Raw genomic sequence first — 21946 nt, 5'->3', positions numbered from 1 at the left:
TAATTGCCAGGTTCTTGTGGCCTGGTTTTGGCCTCTGTTGGAAACAGGATGCTGGGCTTGATGGACCCTTGGTCTGACCCAGCATGGCAATTTCTTATGTTCTTATGTTCTTACTGATATCCTAAACTACTTACAGTCCGTCACTTAAAACCTTTTCTTTCCAATAATGACTTCAGATCAGTCCTTCAATCACTAATTTTCTCCAACATAGATTACGGTAACTCACTCCTTTTCAATTTACCTCTAAACACTATTTGCCCACTCCAGATCCTACAGAACGCAGCTGCAAGAATCCTCACTGGATTCAAAAAGCACGACCATATCACTCCAACACTTATTTCACTACATTGGCTACCAATAAGATTCAGGATTGAATACAAAGTACTATCCATCCTTCATAAAATTATATATGAAAAACAAGAAAATTGGCTAAGCTCCTCTATAAAACTACATACCCCAAACAGAAACCTAAGATCTGCAAATAAGGGACTTCTAAAAACACCACCTATGCGTTCCAGTCAACCCGCCTCAACCCAAAAGAGAGCAATATCTCTAGGTAGCCCAAAACTCTGAAACTCCCTACCAACTGAACTCAGAACCCAAGAAAACCTAAAAACATTCAAAAAAGATCTAAAAACATGGTTGTTCAACAAAGCATACCAGCTCACCCAATGAACAACACAACATCTTCACCCTCCACTCCAACCTGAAGATTAAATGAATAAATGAACATATCTCAACTATAGATTATAACCAAGAAATGAAACTTAAAACAGAACAGTAACTAACTAGCATATGATTCCCCTATGTTTAACAACTGTTTGAACCTTTTTTGAAACCCTGTTAATCCCCTTAACCTTGTGACCTTTGTATTTTTGTAAACCATTATGATGGCTTTATGATGATGAATGCGAATGACGGTATATAAAACTCGATAAAATAAATAAATGGTGCTTGGAGAGTAAATCATTGCATATTTGGCTGGAAAGAGAAAAAAAAGATGCTTGTATTCAACACCTTTGCCAGGATATTCAGAAATTAAGGTGACTGCATATGCATTCTATTCAAGAGTCTTGACAAAAAAAACTACTGAAGGTTCCTAGGATAAACCTTTATTGTTAACACAAAAAGCAAATGTACAGTCTGTTTTATAAATTCAATACAGGGAGGGTTTTGGCAGAATTGGTGAGAAAAGAATAGATGTTATATCTCAGTGATTAGAACCGAGGGGCAATGATGGACGCCTTCCAGGAACTGATTGACCTGGAATGGGATTCCCTAGAGGCCAGCTTCAAAGGGGGTCGGGTCTTGGAAGCCCTATACCCTCTAGAACCAGTGACCAAGTAACGCCTTCATTTCCCAAAAGTGGATGCTATGGTCTGTGCCGTCTCAAAGCGAACAATGATTCCCGTTGAGGGAGGGGCTGCATTGAAGGACACTCAGGATAGACGATTGGAATCCATCCTTAAGCAGGCCTTGGCAACAGCAATGACACTGCAGATTGCTTCGTGCTGCGCACTGGTGGCACGTTCCTGCCTGCTCTTCTCAAGAGAGGCAAATAACTCCGGAACGTATACCGGTGAGACGATGGAACCTGCAGCAGCCTTCCTCACGGACACAAGCTCAAACCTGGTGTGCACCTCAGCCAGGGGCATTGCCTTGGTAATGGCAGCCAGAAGACAACTATGGCTACGGAATTGGTCTGCGGATGCGACATCTAAAGCGAATCTCACAAGATTGCCTTTTAAAGGATCTCTCTTGTTCAGAAGTGAATTGGAAAAGTTAGCCAGCAAATGGGGCAAATCCCCCAGTGCCTCAGCTACCGAAAGATAGGAATAAAAGATCTCAGCGTCCCTCCCCCAGAAGAACCAAGGGCAGAGGATCGCAGTGCTTTAGACCCTACAGGAACTCGCAGTTCCAGGCACCTCGTGCCTCCGGAAGGTCCCAGCCCTTTCAGAACAGACAGACCAAGAAGGGAGCAGGCTCCAGCCATGCTCCACAATGAGAATGGGCGGACCCAGCCACAGGAATAGTATATAGGGAGTCGACTTACCCTCTTCTACCAAAGATAGGTCGAGATAACGTCAGCCAAATGGGTTCTAAACATTGTTCAAGAAGGTTACTCTCTGGAGTTCCACAGCATCCCTCAAGACAAATTTATGATGTCACCCTGCCACTCCCACTCAAAGAGACTGGCCGTAGAAACCACTGTAACAAGACTACTCAGTCTGAAGGCAATAACTCCGGTTCCCATGCCCCAACAAAATACGGGGTGCTATTCCATTAATTTTATCGTTCCCAAAAAGGAAGGATCATTCTGGCCCATCTTGGACCTCAAGAACATCAACCTTCATCTTGCGGGTTCTACACTTCCACATGGAAACACTTCGTTTCGTAATAATGGCAGTCCAACCAGGAGAGTTTCTAACTTCCCTGGATCTTTCTGAAGCCTACCTTCACATCCCGATTCATCAGAATCACCAGCGCTTCCTGTGCTTTGCAATACTGGGTCACCATTACCAGTTCCGAGCGCTACCCTTCAGCCTAGCAACCGCCCCCAGAACTTTCACCAAAATCATGGTGGTCGTGGCGGCAACACTGACAAAGGAAGGGATTCTGGTACACCCTTACCTGGACGATTGGCTAATCAGGGCAAAGTCTTCAGAAGAAAGCCGGCAGGTGACCAGCAGAGTCAAGAGCCTACTGCAGGAACTCGGTTGGATCATGAACACTGGCAAGAGCAGTCTGCATCCCTCTCAATCGCTGGAGTACCTGGGGGCCCGTTTCGACACCAAACAGAACAAAGTCTTCCTCCCTCCTCCAAGGAGAAGGAAGCTGATGGAACAATTACGACGGTTGATGTCCAATGCACGCCCCAAAGTATGGGACTATCTTCAAGTCCTAGGCCTCATGGCATCAACCCTGGAGGTCGTCCTGTGGGCAAGGGCCTATATGCGACCGCGCCAGTGTGCATTACTGTCACGGTGGAACCCACTGTTCCGGGACTACTCAATTCGCTCCAATTACCAGCAGAAGTACAGTCTCAGCTTCACTGGAGGCTACAGGAAGACCACCTAAGCAGAGGAGTAAGCCTATCCCCCACCGAACTGGATCTTGCTCACCACGGATGCGAGCCTGCGGGGGTGGGGGAGCCCACTGTCAGGAAGTGACGATCCAGAGACAATGGATCAAGGAAGAGGGGGAATGGAACATAAACCGCCTGGAAGCTCAAGTAGTCAGACTAGCGTGTCTGCGATTCAGCCACAGACTCCGAGGCAAAGCAATTCAAGTAATGTCGGACAGTGCGACAACAGTTGCTTACATCAACCGACAGGGAGGAACCAAGAGCCAGCAGGTGTCTCTGAATATAGACCCTCTCATGGCATAGGCGGAGATAAACCTATAAGGGATCTCGGCCTCCCACATCGCAGGAAGAGACAACGTCTCAGCAGAATTCCTCAGCAGGAAGGAATCTAGGCTCTCGTCCAGACTTGGCCAAGGGGGACTTACTTGTACGCCTTACCCCCATGGCCACTACTGGGCAGGATCATCCGCAAGATAGAACATCACAGGGGACTAGTTCTACTAGTTGCCCCGGATTGGCCAAGACGACCATGGTACGCAGACTTGCAAAGACTCCTTGCGGGAGTCCACAAAGATCCATCTCGATTCTCTCTTACAGTCTGGCCCTTGAGAGGACTCGCCTGAAGAAGCGCGGTTACTCAAAGGCCGTGATTGATGTCCTGCTCCGAGCGTGCAAGTTCTCCACATCCCTGTCATACATACGGATCTGGAGAGTATTCGAAGCCTGGTGTGAGGACTGTAGGATTCTCCCGTGGACAGCCAAGATCCCCATGATTCTGGAGTTCCTACAGGACGGTTGTCACTCAACTCCCTCAAGGTCCAAGTAGCCGCACTGGCCTGCTTCAGAGCAGAAGTGGACGGTATCCGGCTATCAACCCATCCGGACTTGTCCTGCTTCCTGAAAGGGGTCAAACAACTCTGACCACCCCTAAAGTGGCCGGTGCCTCTATGGAATCTCAATCTAGTATTATACTTCCTAGCTGGGGCTTCTTCAGACAAGCACGCGGCCTGTCACTATGCCTCTTAACATTGAAAACTTCATTCCTGGTGGCAATATGTTCAACTCGTCTCATCTCCGAACTACAGGCTCTATCCTGTCGGGAACCATTCCTTAGGTTCACACCTGGAACCATACAACTGTGCACTGTCCCCTCCTTCCTTCCAAAAGTGGTTTCCGAGTTTCACTTGAACCAAACCATCTCGCTACCAGCTCCGGATGAACATAAGGACTCGGAAGACTCACACTTTCTTCGCCACCTGAATGTCTGTAGACTCCTGGTGCGATACCTGGAAAGATCGGAACCGGTGCGCAAAATGGACCGCTTGTTTGATCTTCACAGCGGGAAGAAACAAGGAGAAGTGGCCTCGCGGGCGACCATAACCCACTGGATAAAAAAAGTAATCAAGGCAGCCTACATAGAGGCAGGAAAGCCCTTACCTCTACAGGTTAAGGCTCATTCTGCGAGGGCCCAGGCAGTCTCCTGGGCAGAAACCAAGCTGCTTTCGCCCACCAAGATCTGTCGGGCAGCGACATGGTCCTCCATACACATCTTCTCCAGGTTCTATCGCCTGGATGTTCAGGCCCAGGAACACGCGGCCTTCGCAAGGGCAGTATTAAGTGGGCCATGGGCAACCTCCTGCCCTGTCTGGGAGTAGCTTTTGTACATCCCATTGGTCTTGAGTCCATCTGGCTACACACTAGGAAATGGAGAAATTACTTACCTGATAATTTTGTTTTCCTTAGTGTAGACAGATGGACTCAGTATCCCACCCACGGCTGCCCCGGAAAAGGAGAACCTCGGATAACAAATCTCGAGACTAAACAAATACAGGTAAGCCATGGCCTACCCTTAGTTCGACACCCACAGTTTGTCCGGTGTCTGCGTTGATTGGTTGAGTGCACTGGCGGTCCCCAGTTTGGAAATTAGTTGAACCAGTTCAAGTTTTACTCAAGTCTAATCACGTTATTTAAGCAAAGATATATCCTCAATGGCTTTTCGAAGAGAATACTGAAGAGCTGAGGTTACTGCAGGGGTATATCTAGCGTGACGTCAGCTTTGAAATCTGACTCAATCTCCCATCTGCTAGCAGAAGAGCACAATACCCATTGGTCCTGAGACCATCTGTCTACACTAAGGAAAACAAAATTATCAGGTAAGTAATATCACCATTACTCCAAAACTAAAAGAGGTGCCCTGGCTGCCTATGGTATAGCGGTCCCAGTTCAAGGCCTTAAACTTTGATCCTCAAAATTATACACTTTGATCACACAAATAGCTCAGCTAATATACTATCCTTTTGCATACCTAAACATACTTTACACTCAGCTAATTGAATTTGCTTGTAGTGCCATCATGCTATGAGTATAAGCGTAATGAGATTAGATATGGGCATTCATAGCTGGTCCAACCCCTGGAATAATTTACTACCTGAATTGTGTGTCAAAGCTGATCCTTTATTCTTTGGAAAGAAATTGACAAAGTTCCTGCGTTTAGTCAGGCGTTTTTATGATTATCAATGGATTTTGCATGGTTATTAATATACATTTGTCACTTTTAAAATTTTTGTTTAGTTTATATTATGGATGTCTTACAATTTCTATATGTAAATGGTCGATCTGCATTGAACATTTTGAAAATTGCTGATGTGCACAATATGTGGAGACCCTACCACCCAGTTTTGCAGAGCTGTGGTGATACATCACCCTGTTTCTCTTTCAGTGCCAAAACTCGGCAGATGGCATTGGAGAGCTTGCGGCTGGCATTCTCCTCCAGAATCCTGTATGACTTTCTGCTGGAGCGACGGCTGACCCTCACTGATGCGCTAGAACGCTGCCTAAAGAAAGGTACGTCCACCATCCCAAGTTGCTGAGAATCTGACTGGGAGCTGTAAAATTGGAAAAAGGAAATTGCCTGTTCCCTGTACGTACCCAGATCAGTCCAAACAGTGGGTTGAGCCTCCTTTCCAACAGATGGAGACAAAGAAAAACTTGAAGGGTATCCTGTATCAGGACAGTGCTCACCCTGCGTCCCTTCAGTATTACTCTGTCTCCAGCAGATGATGGTGGCAGAACCCGCGGTTCCCATTTTTTCATATATTCCTATCTTTCCTGAACATACCCAGATCAGTCCAGACAAGCGGGTTTTATTCATCCCTACCAGCAGATGGAGGTAGAGAACAAAACTTTGGGCACTGCACATATATGAGAGTGCCACCTGCAGTCCCTCAGTATTAATCGATACCCAAGCCAAGAAAAGAAAAAATAGAGCGAAGGAGGCTCTCAACATGGATACCCCTGAACCAACTAGATAACCATGCAGAAACGCTAAACCTAGAAATTGAAGCCAGAAAATGGCAAATCTGCTTTGCAAATAAATACAGCAGTAGACCAAGCAGTCTTTCGGCAGAGATCCTCAGGGCGGGCCTCTGGACTGATCTGTGGTATTACAAGAATGAAAATTAGCAGGTAAGAACCAATTTTCCTTTCCTAAACATACCCAGAGCAGTCCAGACAAGCGGGATGTACCAAAGCCCTCTTACACTGGGCAGGAACCCAAAAGACCCGCTCGAAGAACACTCTTCCCAAAAGGGGCCGCCTCCAGGGCCCGCGCATCCAAACGGTAATGCTTGGTAAAAAAGTGTGCAATGAAGACCACTCCGCGGCTCTACAGATCTCTTGGGGAGACACCAGCTGACACTCAGCCCAGGACGTCACCTGAGCTCAAGTTGAATGTGCTCTAAGACCCACTGAACCGTTCTTCCTTTTGATTCATAAGCTGCAGAGATCGTCTCTTTCAACCAACGAGACAAGCCTTAGAAGCCTTTTTGCCCTTTTTTGCTCCCTCGAACAGGACGAACAAATGATCAGAACGACGAAAAGCGTTAGTGACTTTCAAGTAATGTAATACCACCCATCTCCCATCCAAAAGGTGAAGCTCTCGTCCCATCGAGGGATCCCGAGCCCAATCCGGAAACCCGGGCAACTCCACTGATTGCTTTACATGAAAAACCGACACCACCTTAGGAAGAAATGAAGGAACCATATGCAAGGACACCATATCGGACGATATCCGGAGAAACTGATCACGGCACGAAAGCGCCTGCAATTCTGAAATCCTTCTAGCCGAACAGATAGCTACCAAAAAGACAGTCTTCAGAGCCAGGATCTTCAAAGATACCCGATTCAGAGGCTCGAACGGCTCCTCGCAAAGGACCCATAGCATGAGATTAAGATTCCATTCCGGACAAATGCGATACAGAGATGGACGGAGATGTTTGACTCCTCGTAGAAAACGTACCACATCCGGATGGGATGCCAAGGCCTTCCTCTGGACTCTCCCTCTGAGACGACCCAAAGTGGAAACCTGGACCCGAAGGGAACTATGGGCTAATCCTTTGGATAAACCCATCTGCAAAAAAGACAAAATATGGGACACCGACTCCTGAAGAGGGTCCAATCCCTGTTGTCCACATCAGGTCTCTAAACACCTTCCATACCCTGGAATAGGCTAAAGAGGTAGCAGGGCTTCTCGCTTTGAGCAGTGCGGTAATTACTGGTTCCAAATACCCCCTCAAGCGCAATCGCCTCCTCTCAAAAGCCAGGCCGCGAGACAAAAGCGATCCTCCAGATAGGAAAATATAGGACCCTGATGCAGGAGATCCGGTAAATGGGTCAGGCGTAGTGGTCCGTCCACTGCCAGCCGCACCAGAACCACGGACAGCGAGGCCATTCCGGAGCCACTAGAATCACTGACCCCGCGTGGCCCTCTACACACTTGAATACCTTTGCTATCAGTGGCCACGGAGGAAAGGCGTACAGGAGGACTCCGGTCGGCCACGGACATATGAGGGCATCGGGCCCCACCGCCCCAGACTCCCTCCGGCAGCTGAAGAACCTTTGCGTCTTGATATTGAGACTTGTTGCCATGAGATCGAACTGCGGGGTTCCTCACCGTTCGCAGAGAAGCTCCCAGGCCCTCAGAGAGTTCCCACTCCCCCGGATCCAACTGCTGCTGGTTCAGGTAATCCACCTGGACGTTGTCAACTCCTGCCACATGGGAGGTGGCGATTCCATCGAGATGAAGCTCTGCCCACTCGAACAGCAGCCTAGCCTCCTGTGCTACTGTGGAACGTTTGGTTCCCTCATGGCGGTTGATGTAAGCCACTGTTGGTCGAATTGTCTGAGAAAACTCGCACCACCCGATCGTGAACCAAGGGTGGAAACTGCTCCAGAGCTCAGTGCACCGCTCTCATCTCCAGGCAATTGATGGACCATGTCTGTTCTGACGTCGACCAAAGGCCCTGAGCAGACCTGCCCAGACAAACTGTCCCCCAGCCCTGAAGACTTGCATCCATGGTGACCACCACCCAATACGTGACCTCGAGGGGCATTCCCTTCTCCAGATTGTTCTGCGTCATCCACCAGGTCAGACTGGCCCTGGGGGACTTCGTCAGAGCCAGGGGCAGGAAATATTGTTGCAACAGAGGATTCCAACGGGTACAACGAGGCTCTCTGCAGAGGCCTCAAATGGGCAAACACCGGGGCACCAGTTCCAATGTGGACACCATCGAGCCCATGACCTGTAAGTAATCCCAGACCCTCGGCACCTGTAGACGAAGCAGACGCGCTATCTGCCCCTGAATTTTGTTCACTCTGTCGTCTGTAAGAAATACTCTGCTCACTGGGTGTCGAAACGGGCTCTCAAGTATTCAAGGGAACGGGAGGGGACCAGATGGCTCTTCTGCACATTAATAACCCAGCCTAGAGATTCCAGGAGCAACCGCACTCGGTCCATGGACCACACACATTCCTCTAGTGACTTGGCCCGTATCAGCCAATCGTCCAAGTACGGGTGCACCAGCAATCCCTCCTGTTGCAGCGCCGTCACCACTACCACCATCATCTTTGTAAAGGTCCGCGGGGCAGTGGACAACCCGAAAGGCAGCACTTGAAACTGATAATGCTGTCCCAGAACCATGAATCTGAGAAACGTCTGGTGCTCCTGACGGATGGGGATATGCAGATAAGCCTCAGTGAGATCCAGAGACGCCAAAAACTCTCCTCTCCGTACCACCGCAATTACGGTGCGCGTCTCCATCCAAAAACGTGGTACCTTCAAACTCTGGTTGACTTTCCTCAGGTCTGGGATAGGTCGGAACGTGCCTTCCTTCTTGGGCACCATGAAATAGATGGAATATCTGCCTTGTCCCTGTTCTGGCACTGGTACAACCACCTCCAGACTTAAGAACCGCTGAAGCGTTTCCTGGACCGCTGCCTGCTTGCTTCAGGAAAGACAACGCAACTCCAGAAAGACCGACTGCAGTGGACGAGAAAATTCTAAGGCGCAGCTATTTCTCACCACGCTCAACACCCACCAGTCGGAAGTGATCTTGGTCCTGCTGGATCTCATTGTGAAGACTTATTGCCTCATGCACCCTGGGTGGATCCGCCTCTAGATGACCTTCCACCCCCTCGAAAGGACTGTTGCCTATGCGAGGGGCTGTCTTGGGGCCGAGGCCCCCAAGGGCCTCGTCTGACGAAAACATCTGGACTCCCGAAAGCGAGGCCGAGAAGAGAGAGGCTTCCAGCCAGACTTTCGATCCTCTAGCAGTCTATTGCCCTTTGTCTCTCCCACCGACTTCAAACAATCGAGGTCCTCACCAAACAGCAGTTTCCCCTGAAAGGGCAGGTTACAGACCTGCGATTTTGATGACAGATCCGCTGACCAGTTGCGTAGCCACAAGTGTCATCTGGACGCCACTACCAACACCATAGCGTGGGTCATGGTTCTCACCAGGTCATATAAGGCATCCACGCCATAGGCAACTCCTGCCTCCAGGTGGGTTGCCTGGACTGGGGAAAGAGTCCTGGAGGTCGACTGCTCCTGCGGCTTCTGGATCCAACACACACAGGCCCGCTGCATCAGACTTGCACATACTGCCGCTCGCAGGCCGAGCCCCAGGACCTCAAAAGCTCGCTTGAGATGCACTTCCAACTTCCGATCCTGAACATCCTTCAGAGCGGAAGCTCTAGCCACCGGAATAGTGGTCGTCTTAATGACTGCCGAAACTGTCTCATCCACCTTCGGGACCTTGAGAATGTCCAGATGGTCCTGCAGAATCGGATAAAGCTTGGTCATCGCTCTGCCAACTTGCAGACCCGAGTCGGGGGAATCCCACTCTCGGTTGATCAATTTCTGGATTTTCTTCGGAATTGGGAAAGTTCTCTGTAGGCCATCCAGAACTGGATTAACCCCTTCAGCATCTGAATCCTCCAGGGTGAGCTTAATCTCCAGCTCCTCCAACACCTGAGGTATAAGCCTCCGGACCCTCCAAGGTCCAGAAGGGGACCGCCAATTGGGCCCCCATCCTGATCGGCCACCGAGGAGACCTCACCCTCCTGCTTAGACTCGTCGGAATCTTCCGAGTCTGATTATAATCGCGCTAGCTGTCCCTCAGCAGAGTTTGCGGGGCCCGTGGAACCTTTAGGGAAGACCTTCCCCCGCTTTGCCAAACCAGTCAGGGCCGTCTGTGACACCGCACTTACCTGCCTAGCCAGGAAGGCCTCGTGCAGTAAAAGTATGAATTCGGGTGAAAACTCCCCCGGGGCTCCTGAAGGGCGCTTGGGACTGCTAGGGCCCGAGACATCCGGACCTTTTCCCTAGGTCGAACCATGGGAGACAGGAGCAGCAGGGACCCCCTGGACCCCCAGGGAGAAGCCCCCCTATGCGGCTCCGCTTCTGCGGCCATAGCCACTCCCTCCTGTGATCCCAGCGCCACCGCCGCGGTCCACGAATGCCTCCCCGGCTTTGCTTGCATTTCAAACCCCCCCTCCAGCACACTCCGTGCAGAGGAGGAGGTCATTCAGGCTGACCAATGGGCTACCACAGGCCCTGCAGGTCTCTCTGAGCTGCTTGTCTGTCATAACAAGCACCAAGAAATAAAACAAGGCAAAATAAAAATCCAAACAGGCAATCCTATGCTTGCTGCGCTTTCCCGCGGCCTGGATCGCGAGGGGGAGAGGTGCACCACACAGCAGCTGTCAAACCCTGAAGAGGGCGCACTCCCCCAAGAATTTCCTGCCGGCGCGGTGAACAGGCCTCTGCCACGACTGAAAACCATGCGGCACTTTCGGGAGTACAGCCTCCCACCGGAGTGAAACTGTCCCGACCACTCTCCTCCTAATAATCCCCCGATCCGCCCACTTACTGCCCGGCCTGCACCCGATCTCGCCGAGGATTTCAGCCTGCTAGGCCGCACAGCCTGCCACATGCTTCTGCTGTTGCAAAAACAGACAGCTGCCGGTGACTGGTTTTTTTTTGTTTTACAACAAAACTTTAAAATTAAAGGCCGAGATACACAGGAAAGCACAAAACAAATGTAAGGGTACTTCCCTGCTCCTGGGCCGGCGGAGAGGCTTCGGGCCCACTGAGGGAACCAGACCACTGGCTGTCAGGGGGTCCCAGAGTCGCGGGCTGAAGCTGGCCAGGGGCATCCAACCCCCCTGTTTGCCTGGCTCAATCCGAGGGACGACCCTTCTGCAGGAGCCTTTCACCTCTGGGAGCAATCTTCCTTAAAATATCCAGTCAGTACTGCAGGGTTAGCACCTCTACCATCTGCTGGAGGTAGAGAGAGAAATGCATGATCCCGCAGATTTTGCTGTGTTTCTCCTTTGTACCCCAGAGCTTTTCCAGGATCCCGCCAGCAGCTGCTGAGCTGCCACTGCCGCCGGCTGAATGACAACTGTGAGAGGTGACCGTGTACGCGTTCCCCCACCCCTTCTCCCTCCTGAGCTCCGGCCAGTGCTTCTCTCTCTCCCTCACAGGCACTGACAGCCAGCTGTGAGGTAACCTGGTCTGTCCGTCCCCCCCCCTCCCCACCTCACCTCACCTGTGGCGACTCTCTCAGGCCAGACTTCAGCTCGTGCTGCCTCTCGCAGGAAGCAGGGTTGCATCGGCCCTGGGTGTTGCTTCTCTTCTGCAGCCTCATGATTGATAGACAGGGTTTCATTCTCCTCTTTTGAGTACTGTTGTTCAGGCATAGCTTTAGCTCTGTGTATTATAGGTGTCTTCTCTCTCAATGCTTGCAGGGAAGGGGGAGGAACAATCTCTTGCTGCTACAGTTCTGATCCTGCTGTGCCTTCAGATGGGCTCTGGACCCGAGGGAGAAGAGGTCTTCCGCAGCTTGAAGCAGATTCTCATCAGTATCCTGAGCGATACCACAGCCAGTCCCCTCGCTCGACAGAGTGTAAGTAGAACCTACCACCTGATACCTATACCACATCCCGGCTCCTCCTGCCACATGTTTGGAAAGAGAAAGCACAAAGTTATCGCTGCAGCCAGGCAGAGTGAGGCACAAGACAATGAAAAGAGCAATTTTCAAAGCTATTTGCCCAGGTAAATTGGCTTGTCTGAAAATTGCCCTCTTCCACAGTGTGTAGACTAGATTATAATGAGGCATTCCTGGGGGTTGAGGGTGCTTAGGTTGAAAGAGTAAAAGTGCACGTGCACTTGAGATTTTGAGAATGCGTACATTATTTTGCCGCTTTTCGGCCACTCATGCAAATAGTGGGTGCAGAATCTGTAGTGAATGGATTTTATGCTCATTTTCAGAGACTTGACCAGGTGGTTTCTCTTTGAAAATTAGAAACAAAAGTCTGCAGGGGAGAAGCATCTGCAAGGCCTCTGAAATCTTCCCCCAGAGTGATTTGCCAAAAATCATAGTGTGGGGCAGAACCCAGGAAACCAGTTCCCCTCTCACCCTTCAGGCTGGGGCAGAGGCTGCTTTCTGATTAAGCACCATCATGTTGTTAGTCACAGCACTTGGATCCATAATAAAGGCAGAAGCAAAGCTGACATAGATTGTCGTATTGGAGATAGTCTTTTTAGGCAGCTTTAGACCAGTTAGCTTGATTACAAGAGGGTCCCAGGATAGTAGAAGCATACACACAGCCATTTGTACATCCATGCTGCACAATGTGTGTTCAGTCATGCTTGGCAGTAAGTTGTGTTCAGATTATCATCTTGTGTCTTTGATATGTAAATGGAAACTCTAGGTCATTCTGTACAGCTTCATAAATTAGGTAAAACTGGGGTTTTCTGCTCTAGAACCTGAGCACACACAGGAACATACACTTAGCTGAATCAGTCCTTACAGTAGAACAAGGTTTGTGGAAGTTTCAAGCCAATTGCCAAAGGAAGAGAATAAAAGGGACCTGAACGCGCGCCCCCCCTTGTTTTTGGCATGTATGAGTGGCTCAACCATACTTGGCATGTTTGGATTGGTGCCCTAGCTAGTAGTTGCAAACAGAGAGAAATTGATGAGCACTTCAAGGGATGTCTTCTGATGTAAATAAGGATTGGCAGACTCCACATTTATTAAATTCCAGGAATTTCTCCCATTTCAGAGCAATATATGAAAGAAATACGACGAGTGAGGTAATCAAATTTGCAGGTGATGCAAAATTATTCAGAGTAGTTAAATCACAAGCAGATTGTGATAAATTGCAGGAAGACCTTGTGAGGCTGGAAAATTGGGCATCAAAATGGCAGATGAAATTTAATGTGGATAGGTGCAAGGTGATGCATATAGGGAAAAATAACCCATGCTACAGTTACACAATGTTAGGTTCCATATTAGGAGCTACCACCCAAGAAAGAGATCTAGGTGTCATAGTGGATAATACTTTAAAATCGTCGGTTCAGTGTGCTGCAGCAGTCAAAAAAGCAAACAGAATGTTGGGAATTATTAGAAAGGGAATGGTGAATAAAACGGAAAATGTCATAATGCCTCTGTATCGCTCCATGGTGAGACCGCACCTTGAATACTGTGTACAGTTCTGGTCGCCGCATCTCAAAAAAGATATAATTGCGATGGAGAAGGTACAGAGAAGGGCAACCAAAATGATAAGGGGAATGGAACAACTCCCCTATGAGGAAAGACTAAAGAGGTTAGGACTTTTCAGCTTGGAGAAGAGACGGCTGAGGGGGGGATATGATAGAGGTGTTTAAAATCATGAGAGATCTAGAACGGGTAGATGTGAATCGGTTTTTTACTCTTTCGGATAATAGAAAGACTAGGGGGAGCTCCATGAAGTTAACATGTAACAGTAGCAGTTAACATGTAACAGTAGCAGTTAACATGTAACATGTAGCAGTTACATGTAACTGCTTTTCTGCACTATTGTTCAAATTGTAAAGTTTATTTTAATTGCACCCCTGTTTTCTTGTGAACCAGCATGATGGGACTATCGTCTTGAATGTTGGTATATAAAAAAACTTAAATAAATAAATAACATGTGGCACATTTTAAAACTAATTGGAGAAAGTTCTTTTTCACTTAACGCACAATTAAACTCTGGAATTTGTTGCCAGAGGATATGGTTAGTGCCATTAGTGTAGCTGTGTTTAAAAAAGGATTAGATAAGTTCTTGGAGGAGAAGTCCTTTACCTGCTATTAATTAAGTTGACTTAGAAAATACGATTGCTATTACTAGCAACAGTAACATGGAATGGAATGCATATCCAGCGCAGGTCACTGCTTCAACAGCAGGGGAGAATGAAGAAATAGGATTTACATCCAGACAACATCTAACAAGGCATTGATCTGAGCAGTATGAGTATACAAACATCGGGGTAACTTGCTCGATATGACGTTTACTACCCTCAAACATTAAGCCTTATACTTCACTTTGATGCAGCTCCAACACTGCTCTTTGCATCAGTGGCGGGAGTGGAAGGAAATTAGAATCAAAAAGTTACCAATAAGGGCCCTGAACGCAGCGGTCGGAGTAACAGATAAGTATGAGAAAATAAGTGTGAAAGCTTGCTGGGCAGACTGGATGGGCCTATTGGTCTTCTTCTGCCGTCATTTCTATGTTTCTATGAATAGACTTAGTTTTGGGGTACTTGCCAGGTTCTTGAGGCCTGGATTGGCCGCTGTGGGAGACAGTATGCTGGGCTTGATGGACCCTTGGTCTGATTCAGTATGGCATGTTCTTATGAGACATCGGAGGATTCTGATGAGGAATTGGCGTTCTCACTTCTAGAAGAGGGAGAAATTACATATGATTGAAGTCACTTTGGTCTCTGTTCACATTTTTTCTTTTTTCACAGAGATGTCTTACTGAGTTTGTTGGCTCAAACCCTGAACGTGCTTGGCGTGGCTTAGAGTCTATTGGCTCAGACCCTGAACACGCTTAGTGTGGCCGGAGGTCAATTTTAAGTTAAGCATCTTGTTTCTTTCCCCCCCCCCCCCTTATCCAATTCAAGAGGTATTGGATTTAAAGAAGGTAAATACAGCTCTCAAGGTCCCCATTTTCTTATGGAAACTCTGAGATCCAACTCTGAGGTCCTTCATAGCGGCGGTATGCAAGGGAGAATTCTTGGCATCTCTTGCCTTGATAGAGGCATATCTGCACATAGCCATTAGGCCGGAGCACCAGAGATTCCTGAGGTTCATGGTCCTAAGGGAACATTTTTGGTTTTGAGCCCTTCCCTTCATCTGACAATGGCTCCACGTACCTTTACCGTGGTGGTGGGGGCCAGCCATATTGTAAAAAGGAGTATGTGTTAGTGTATCCATATCTGGATGCCTAGCTTATTTGTGCGAAATTAAATTACCTCTGTTGACAATCAGCACAGAAGGTACCAATGCGCTTGAAGTCTCTAGGGTGGGTGGTGAACCTAGCAACCAGCCATTTAGTCCTCTTACAAACTCTGGAGTATCTGGGAGCTCAGTTCGACACGCTGGCGGAGAGAGTGTTTCTCACGGAGAGAAATTGCTGAGTCAGTTTTGGCTTCTGCTAAAGCTTTCGGTGCCCAGGATCTAGGACTATTTACATTCTGGGTTCTGTGGCATTGACCTTGGAATTAATGCATTGGGTGTTTGCATATATGCGGCCTCTGCAAGGGGCTCTTCTCTGCTGGAATCCATTATTCCCTGTACTTACCAGGATCAGTCCAGACTGCTGGGATATGCCTCCCTTCCAGCAGATATCCATTATTGGAAGAGTTTCGTCATCTTCTTCCATTAGAGGGGGAAGCCAGGGACAGTCTGTTTTGGTACTTACCTGCACTAATCTCAAGTGTGTTGTGGAATTGAAGATTCCAAATTGGATAATAGTCACCACTAATGCATGCCTCTCTGGATGGAGGGCGGTGTGGCAAGATCAGTCATCGTAGGGCCAATGATTGAAACAGGAGGCATCATAGTCTATCAATCGATTTGTGACGAGAGCGATGCATTTCATGTTGCTTGCCTCTCTGCCAAGGTTACGCAGCCATCCAGTATGGATCCTATCGGACAATGTGATGACTGTGGACTACATCTACTGTCGAGGTGGAACCAAGAATTAGGCAGTGGCTCGAGAGGCCCGGGAGTTGATTCTCTGGGCAGATCAGCACTTGGAGTGGCTGGCAGTATCTCACATTGCAGGAGTGAACAACGTTCAGGTCGACTTTATCAGTCAGTCTCTGGAAGGTTAGACCACGGGGAATGGGAGCTGTCGGAGGCAGCGATGTGTTTCATTCACGGAAGATGGGGATATCCTGACCAAATAGAATACCAAGGCATCACGGTTTTACAGCCACTGAACAGAACACGATACAAAGGAATCTGAGTTCTGGTGCTGCCGCAGACTTGAGGGATTCTTCTTTGTGTTCCCTCCTGTGGCCAAGGGATTACGGTGGATAGAGAAACATCCAGGCAATGTGATCTTGGTAGCCCTAGAGTGGCCACATCAACCATGCTTCCCGGATCTGATCAATATGGCCATAGACCGGCCCCTGAGGTTCGGACATCAGTTGACTGTTTTCCGCAAGGGCCCAATATTTTTGGGTCAGGCGACTCACTTCTGTCTTGCTTCTGAGAGGAGGCAACTGAGATGGAGGCGATATTCCGAAGCGGTTATTTCCACCTTCTGCATCCTTGACATGTGCAAATTTGGAGTATCTTCGAGTCCTGGTCTGCTGTTCATAGCATGCAGCCTCATTCTGTTCAGGCTATGGTGTTGCATATTTTGGCTTTTCTACAGAAAAGTTCTGGTCAAGGGACTGGTCTTTAACTCTCTAAGTGTCCAGGTAGCGACATTGGGTTGTCTCTGAGGTAAGTTGCAAGAGTATCTTCTGTCCGCACATATGGACGTTCTACGGTTCCTTCAGGGAGGTAAGAACTGGCGTCCTTAGGTATGGAACGTTTATCCATCTTGGAATCTGAATCTAGTCCTTAGAGGATTGTGTGAGGCTCGGCTTGAACTACTAATGAGAGCTGCGGTTAAGGACTTGACTCTTAAAGTGATTTACTTGGTGGCTATTGATTCGGCCAGTTGAATTTCGGAGCTCCAGGCACTGTCGTGTCAAGATCCCTTCCTACAGATGTCTGATTCAGGGGTATCTTTATGCATGGTGCCGCCTTTTCTGCCTGAGATAGTCTCGGCGTTTCATCTTAGACAGTAGAGCTTCCAGCTTTTATGAATTTGGATTCCTCTACACCTCATGCGACTCTTAAATTGGAGGCATGTATTATTGAGGTATCTTAAGATTATTTATTTATTTATTGGTTTTTATATACCGCCGCTCATCAGAGATATCACGTCGGTGTACAGAGAACGAAAAAATACGTAATTGCGTTGTACATAAAACAGTATGATAACTGGGAACCAATACATTAAAACAGTTAAATGCATTAACAAAAACAGGTTATAAAAATATAAATAGATATATATAGATAATATAATATGGATTAGTTGTAATAACACAACTTATTATAGTATCAAGGGAAAACTGTGTAGTGGTCCAAAGAAGGGAAATAAGTCATCTAAGGCTACAATTGTGTGGTGGCTGAAGGAAGCAATCGAGTCAGCTTACATTTCTAAAGGGCGCCCACTACCGGGAGGTTTAGGGACGCACTTGACGCGTTCTCAGGTGACTTCCTGGGCTGAGTCACAGCAGGTGTCTCCGCCTGAAATTTGTTGGGTGGCTACTGGGAAGTTGTTGCCCACTTTTTCTAGACATTATCGTTTGGATGTCGAGGCTCTGTCTTCCATGTGCTTTAGTTAGTGTTCTACAAGCTGAACTCTCCACGACCCACCCGAGTTAAGGGGAGCTTAGGTACATCCCAGAAGTCTGGACTGATCTAGGTACGTAGAAGGAAAGGAAAATTGGTTCTTATTTTATTTATTTATTTTTATTTATTTAATTTTATATACCGGCAACCGTTTGCACATCGTGCCGGTTCACAAGTAACTTACAACAGAAAGTATATAGGCATAGCCTTTACAGAGAACGGTGTATAACGTAAAACGCAGTAACAGAACAAATAACTAAGTAACTGGGGAGGGATGAGGGGGGGGGGTCGATACAAAGGGGGGGCAGGGGGAGGGTGCAAACAGATACATGGGGATAAAATGTGAATAGGGATTCGAGGAAGAAATATGTACAATGGTTATATACAGAAGTTGTACACTGGATATATATACAGATGTTGTACACTGGTTATATACAGGAGATGTAGGAAACTTTAGAGGGGGAGGGGGTTGGGTGTAGGTTCTGAAAGGGGGGTGTTGGAGAGGAATGATGGTTGGGCTAGCTTGTTAGTTGGTGAAGATCTTGAAGAATGGGGGTATGCTTGGAGGAAAAGCCAGGTTTTGAGTTTCTTCTTGAAAGTAGGTGTGGAGGTTTCGGTACGTAGATTAAGAGGCATAGAGTTCCAGAGGGAGGGGCCTGCAAGGGAAAGGGCTCTATTGGTGGTGGAAATGAGTCTAGTGGATCTTATGGAGGGAGGGATAAGGGTTCCACGGAGGGAAGCACGGGTGGGTCTTGTGGAGGTACGAGGGAGGAAGGGTGGGTTTAGCCAGTTGCAGTGTTCATTAGTAATACTTTTGTGGATGAGGGTGAGGGTCTTGTAAATAATTCGTGAGTGAATGGGAAGCCAGTGGAGATCAATGAGGGTGGGAGTGATGTGGTCTTTCTTATTGACATTGGTGAGGATGCGTGCAGTAGCGTTTTGGAGGAGTTGTAGAGGTTTGATGTGGCTAGAAGGGAGTCCAAGTAGGAGAGCGTTACAGTAATCAATTTTTGAGAAAATTATGGATTGGAGTACCGTGCGGAAATCGGAGAAGTAGAGAAGGGGTTTGAGTTTTTTGAGGGTTTGAAGTTTGAAATAGCAGCTGCTAAGGATAGATTTGATGTATGGTTTGAATGTTAGTTGGTTATCAAGTATAACACCCAGGTTTCTTGTGTCGGAGAGAAAGTTGGGGGAATGGAGAGTGGAGAGAGTGGGTGCGGCTGCATGTCTAGAGGAGACGAGGAGGAGTTCAGTTTTTTGCGGATTGAGGGCTAGGTGCATGTCAGTGAGGAGCTGGTTTATGGAGGCGAGAATGGTGTTCCAGTTTTGGAGTGCAGTGAGAACAGAGTTTTTGAAAGGGATGAGGATTTGCACATCATCCGCATAGATGAAGTGTGTGATACCAAGGTTGGAGAGGAGGTTTGTGAGGGGGAGCATGTAAATGTTAAATAAGGTGGAAGAGAGGGAGGATCCTTGGGGAACGCCACAGTCGAGATTAACAGGGAGGGATGTAAAGTTGTCGGTGAGGACTGTGTAGGTACGGTTTTGGAGGAAGGACCTTATCCAAGAAAGAGCAGTACCTGAAATTCCTATGCTGATGAGAGTGTTGATGAGGATGTTGTGATTTACGGTATCGAAGGCAGCGGAAATATCTAGCATGGCAATGAGGTAGGAGTTACCGGCATCCATTCCTTTGATGATTGTGTCTGTAAGGGAAAGGAGTAGGGATTCCGTACTGAGGTGTTTACGGAAGCCGTATTGTGTGGGTAGGAGAATGTTTGATTCTTCTAGGTAGTCAGAGAGACGGGAGTTTACTAGTTTCTCAATGACTTTGGAGAGGAAAGGGAGATTGGAGATAGGACGGAGGTTAGATAGATTGGAGGGATCAAGGGAGGGTTTTTTTAGGATAGGTTTGACCACAGCTTGTTTCAGGGAGTTAGGGACCAGGCCGTGTTCCAGGGAGCAGTTCACGATTTTGGAGAGTGTGGTGGCTATTGTTTTAGGAATAGCGAGAAGGAGTTTAGTTGGGATGGTTTCCGAGGGGTGGGAGGAAGGTCTCATCTTTTTTAAGATGTTTTCTATTTCTAGAGTTGAGGAGGGTTCAAACGAAGCGAGGATGGTGGGTGTATGTGGGGTGGGAGGGGTTATGCTGTTGGTGTTAGGGTTCTTGGTATTAGGGGTGAACTTGGCAGTGATGTTGGATATTTTGTTCTTAAAGAAGAGGGCAATTTCATTGCATCGGTTCTGTGTGGAGGGGATTTGGGGTGTAGACGTGTTAGGTTTGGTGAGATTTGAGACTAGGGTAAATAGAGCCTTTGGGTTGAATTGGAGGTGGTGAATTTTCTTAGCATAATAATCTTTTTTGGTTGTTTGAATGGCATTTCTATATGTGTGCATGAGTTGGTAATAGATGGTTTTTGTGGCGGGGGGGGGTTCTTACCTGCTAATTTTCATTCCTGTAGTACCACAGGTCAGTCCAGAGACCCGCCCATTTACTGGGGGGGAGAGTTCGCTATTTGTACTGCTGCTTTGTATATAGTGCAGATTTGTTGGAGGTTTTTAATGCTGATCGCTTATATTAAATTTGGAAATGAGTTTTCTGTTGTCTTTTTGGGAAACATCACCTTCTTCCGGCTCATTCGAGGGGAGCAAGTTTTCTTAGAAGCTTGCTAGAAATTTATGGTGGTTGTCATCTTGTCTTGGGTACAGGTTAATACAGAGGGACTGCAGGTGGCACACTGGATTATGTACAGTATCAGTGAAATTTTCTCTGTCTCCATCTGCTGGCAGGGAAGCAAAACCCAGGAGTCTGGACGATCTGTGGTACTACATGAACAAAAATTAGTAGATAAGAACCAAGTTTCCTTTTTTTTTGGGGGGGGGGGGGTGAAAAACAGTTAGGGGGTAGTTCAGAATGCACTGATCTGCTGGCTATAGAAGGACATGGGCTATGGTGTGTTTGAACAGAATGTGAGCATCTTGGAAAGATCCAGAAAAACAGATTCCTCATAACCAGGAGATGCCACTTACTCACCCCAACACACACACAAACACCCCTCAGAAATAAGAAATAAGCCCGTTACACATGCTCACGCTTTCCCCCTCAAGTTTCCAGAAACTTTTGAGTGATGATAAACATGGACCTTATGTAGTATATATGATGTATGCAGCACCATCTGTGTATAGAGTGCTGCCTAAGCGTTCACAGGGTTACAGTGTCACTGCCCCAGAGAACACAGTGCAAGTGGTGGAATGGCTGCACCACTGCCTGCACTGCTGCTGGCACTCTGCATAGCTGGACAAGATGATCCATCTGCCATGGCCAGCACTGACAAGACCTGGCTTGTATTGGGGAGCGATCTCTGAACTATATAACACAGGAGGTATTTATGTATAATGTACTTCATCCCCCTGGTACCCACTTGTTCATTGCTGTTCACAATGATGCTGCTTAAATCATAAATATTGTGTAAATAAAGTATTGAAACATTCATAAGCCCTTTCTTGTGAATAATTCCTGTTATCAGTGCACGATAGCAGTATGGGATATGTTTACTGTTTGGGATCTTGCCAGATATTTGTGACCTGGATTGGCCTCTATTGGAAACAGGATACTAGGCTTGATGGACCCTCGATCTGACACAGTATGGCAAATTCTTACGTTCCTTTTTTCTTTCCTTCTCTCCAGTGTGCCACAGCCCTGGGGATGTGCTGCTACATCGCAGCAGCTGATGTTGAGGTAACTAGCATCTGAACTGTGTTGTTTCCTTCCTGCAGGGCCTGCTCAAGCCAGCATGCG

At 47.7% G+C, this 21946-nt stretch overlaps 1 protein-coding gene across 3 annotated transcripts in view; it reads left to right on the top strand.

Annotated features, from left to right (window-relative positions):
* IFRD2 (interferon related developmental regulator 2) overlaps positions 1-21946 on the top strand; it is a 98260-nt gene that overhangs the window by 38637 nt on the left and 37677 nt on the right. For all 3 annotated transcript variants that reach the window (XM_029599588.1, XM_029599586.1, XM_029599587.1), the window contains 3 exons: positions 5805-5929; positions 12173-12330; positions 21836-21886. In XM_029599588.1, the coding sequence (XP_029455448.1) occupies positions 5805-5929; positions 12173-12330; positions 21836-21886 (334 nt within the window). The remainder of the gene's footprint in view (positions 1-5804; positions 5930-12172; positions 12331-21835; positions 21887-21946) is intronic.

The sequence above is a fragment of the Rhinatrema bivittatum genome, chromosome 4 (genome assembly GCF_901001135.1).
Source record: "Rhinatrema bivittatum chromosome 4, aRhiBiv1.1, whole genome shotgun sequence".
Lineage (NCBI taxonomy): Eukaryota > Metazoa > Chordata > Amphibia > Gymnophiona > Rhinatrematidae > Rhinatrema > Rhinatrema bivittatum.
Note: the sequence above shows the minus strand (reverse complement) of the source record. Positions and strands in the feature narration are given on the sequence as shown.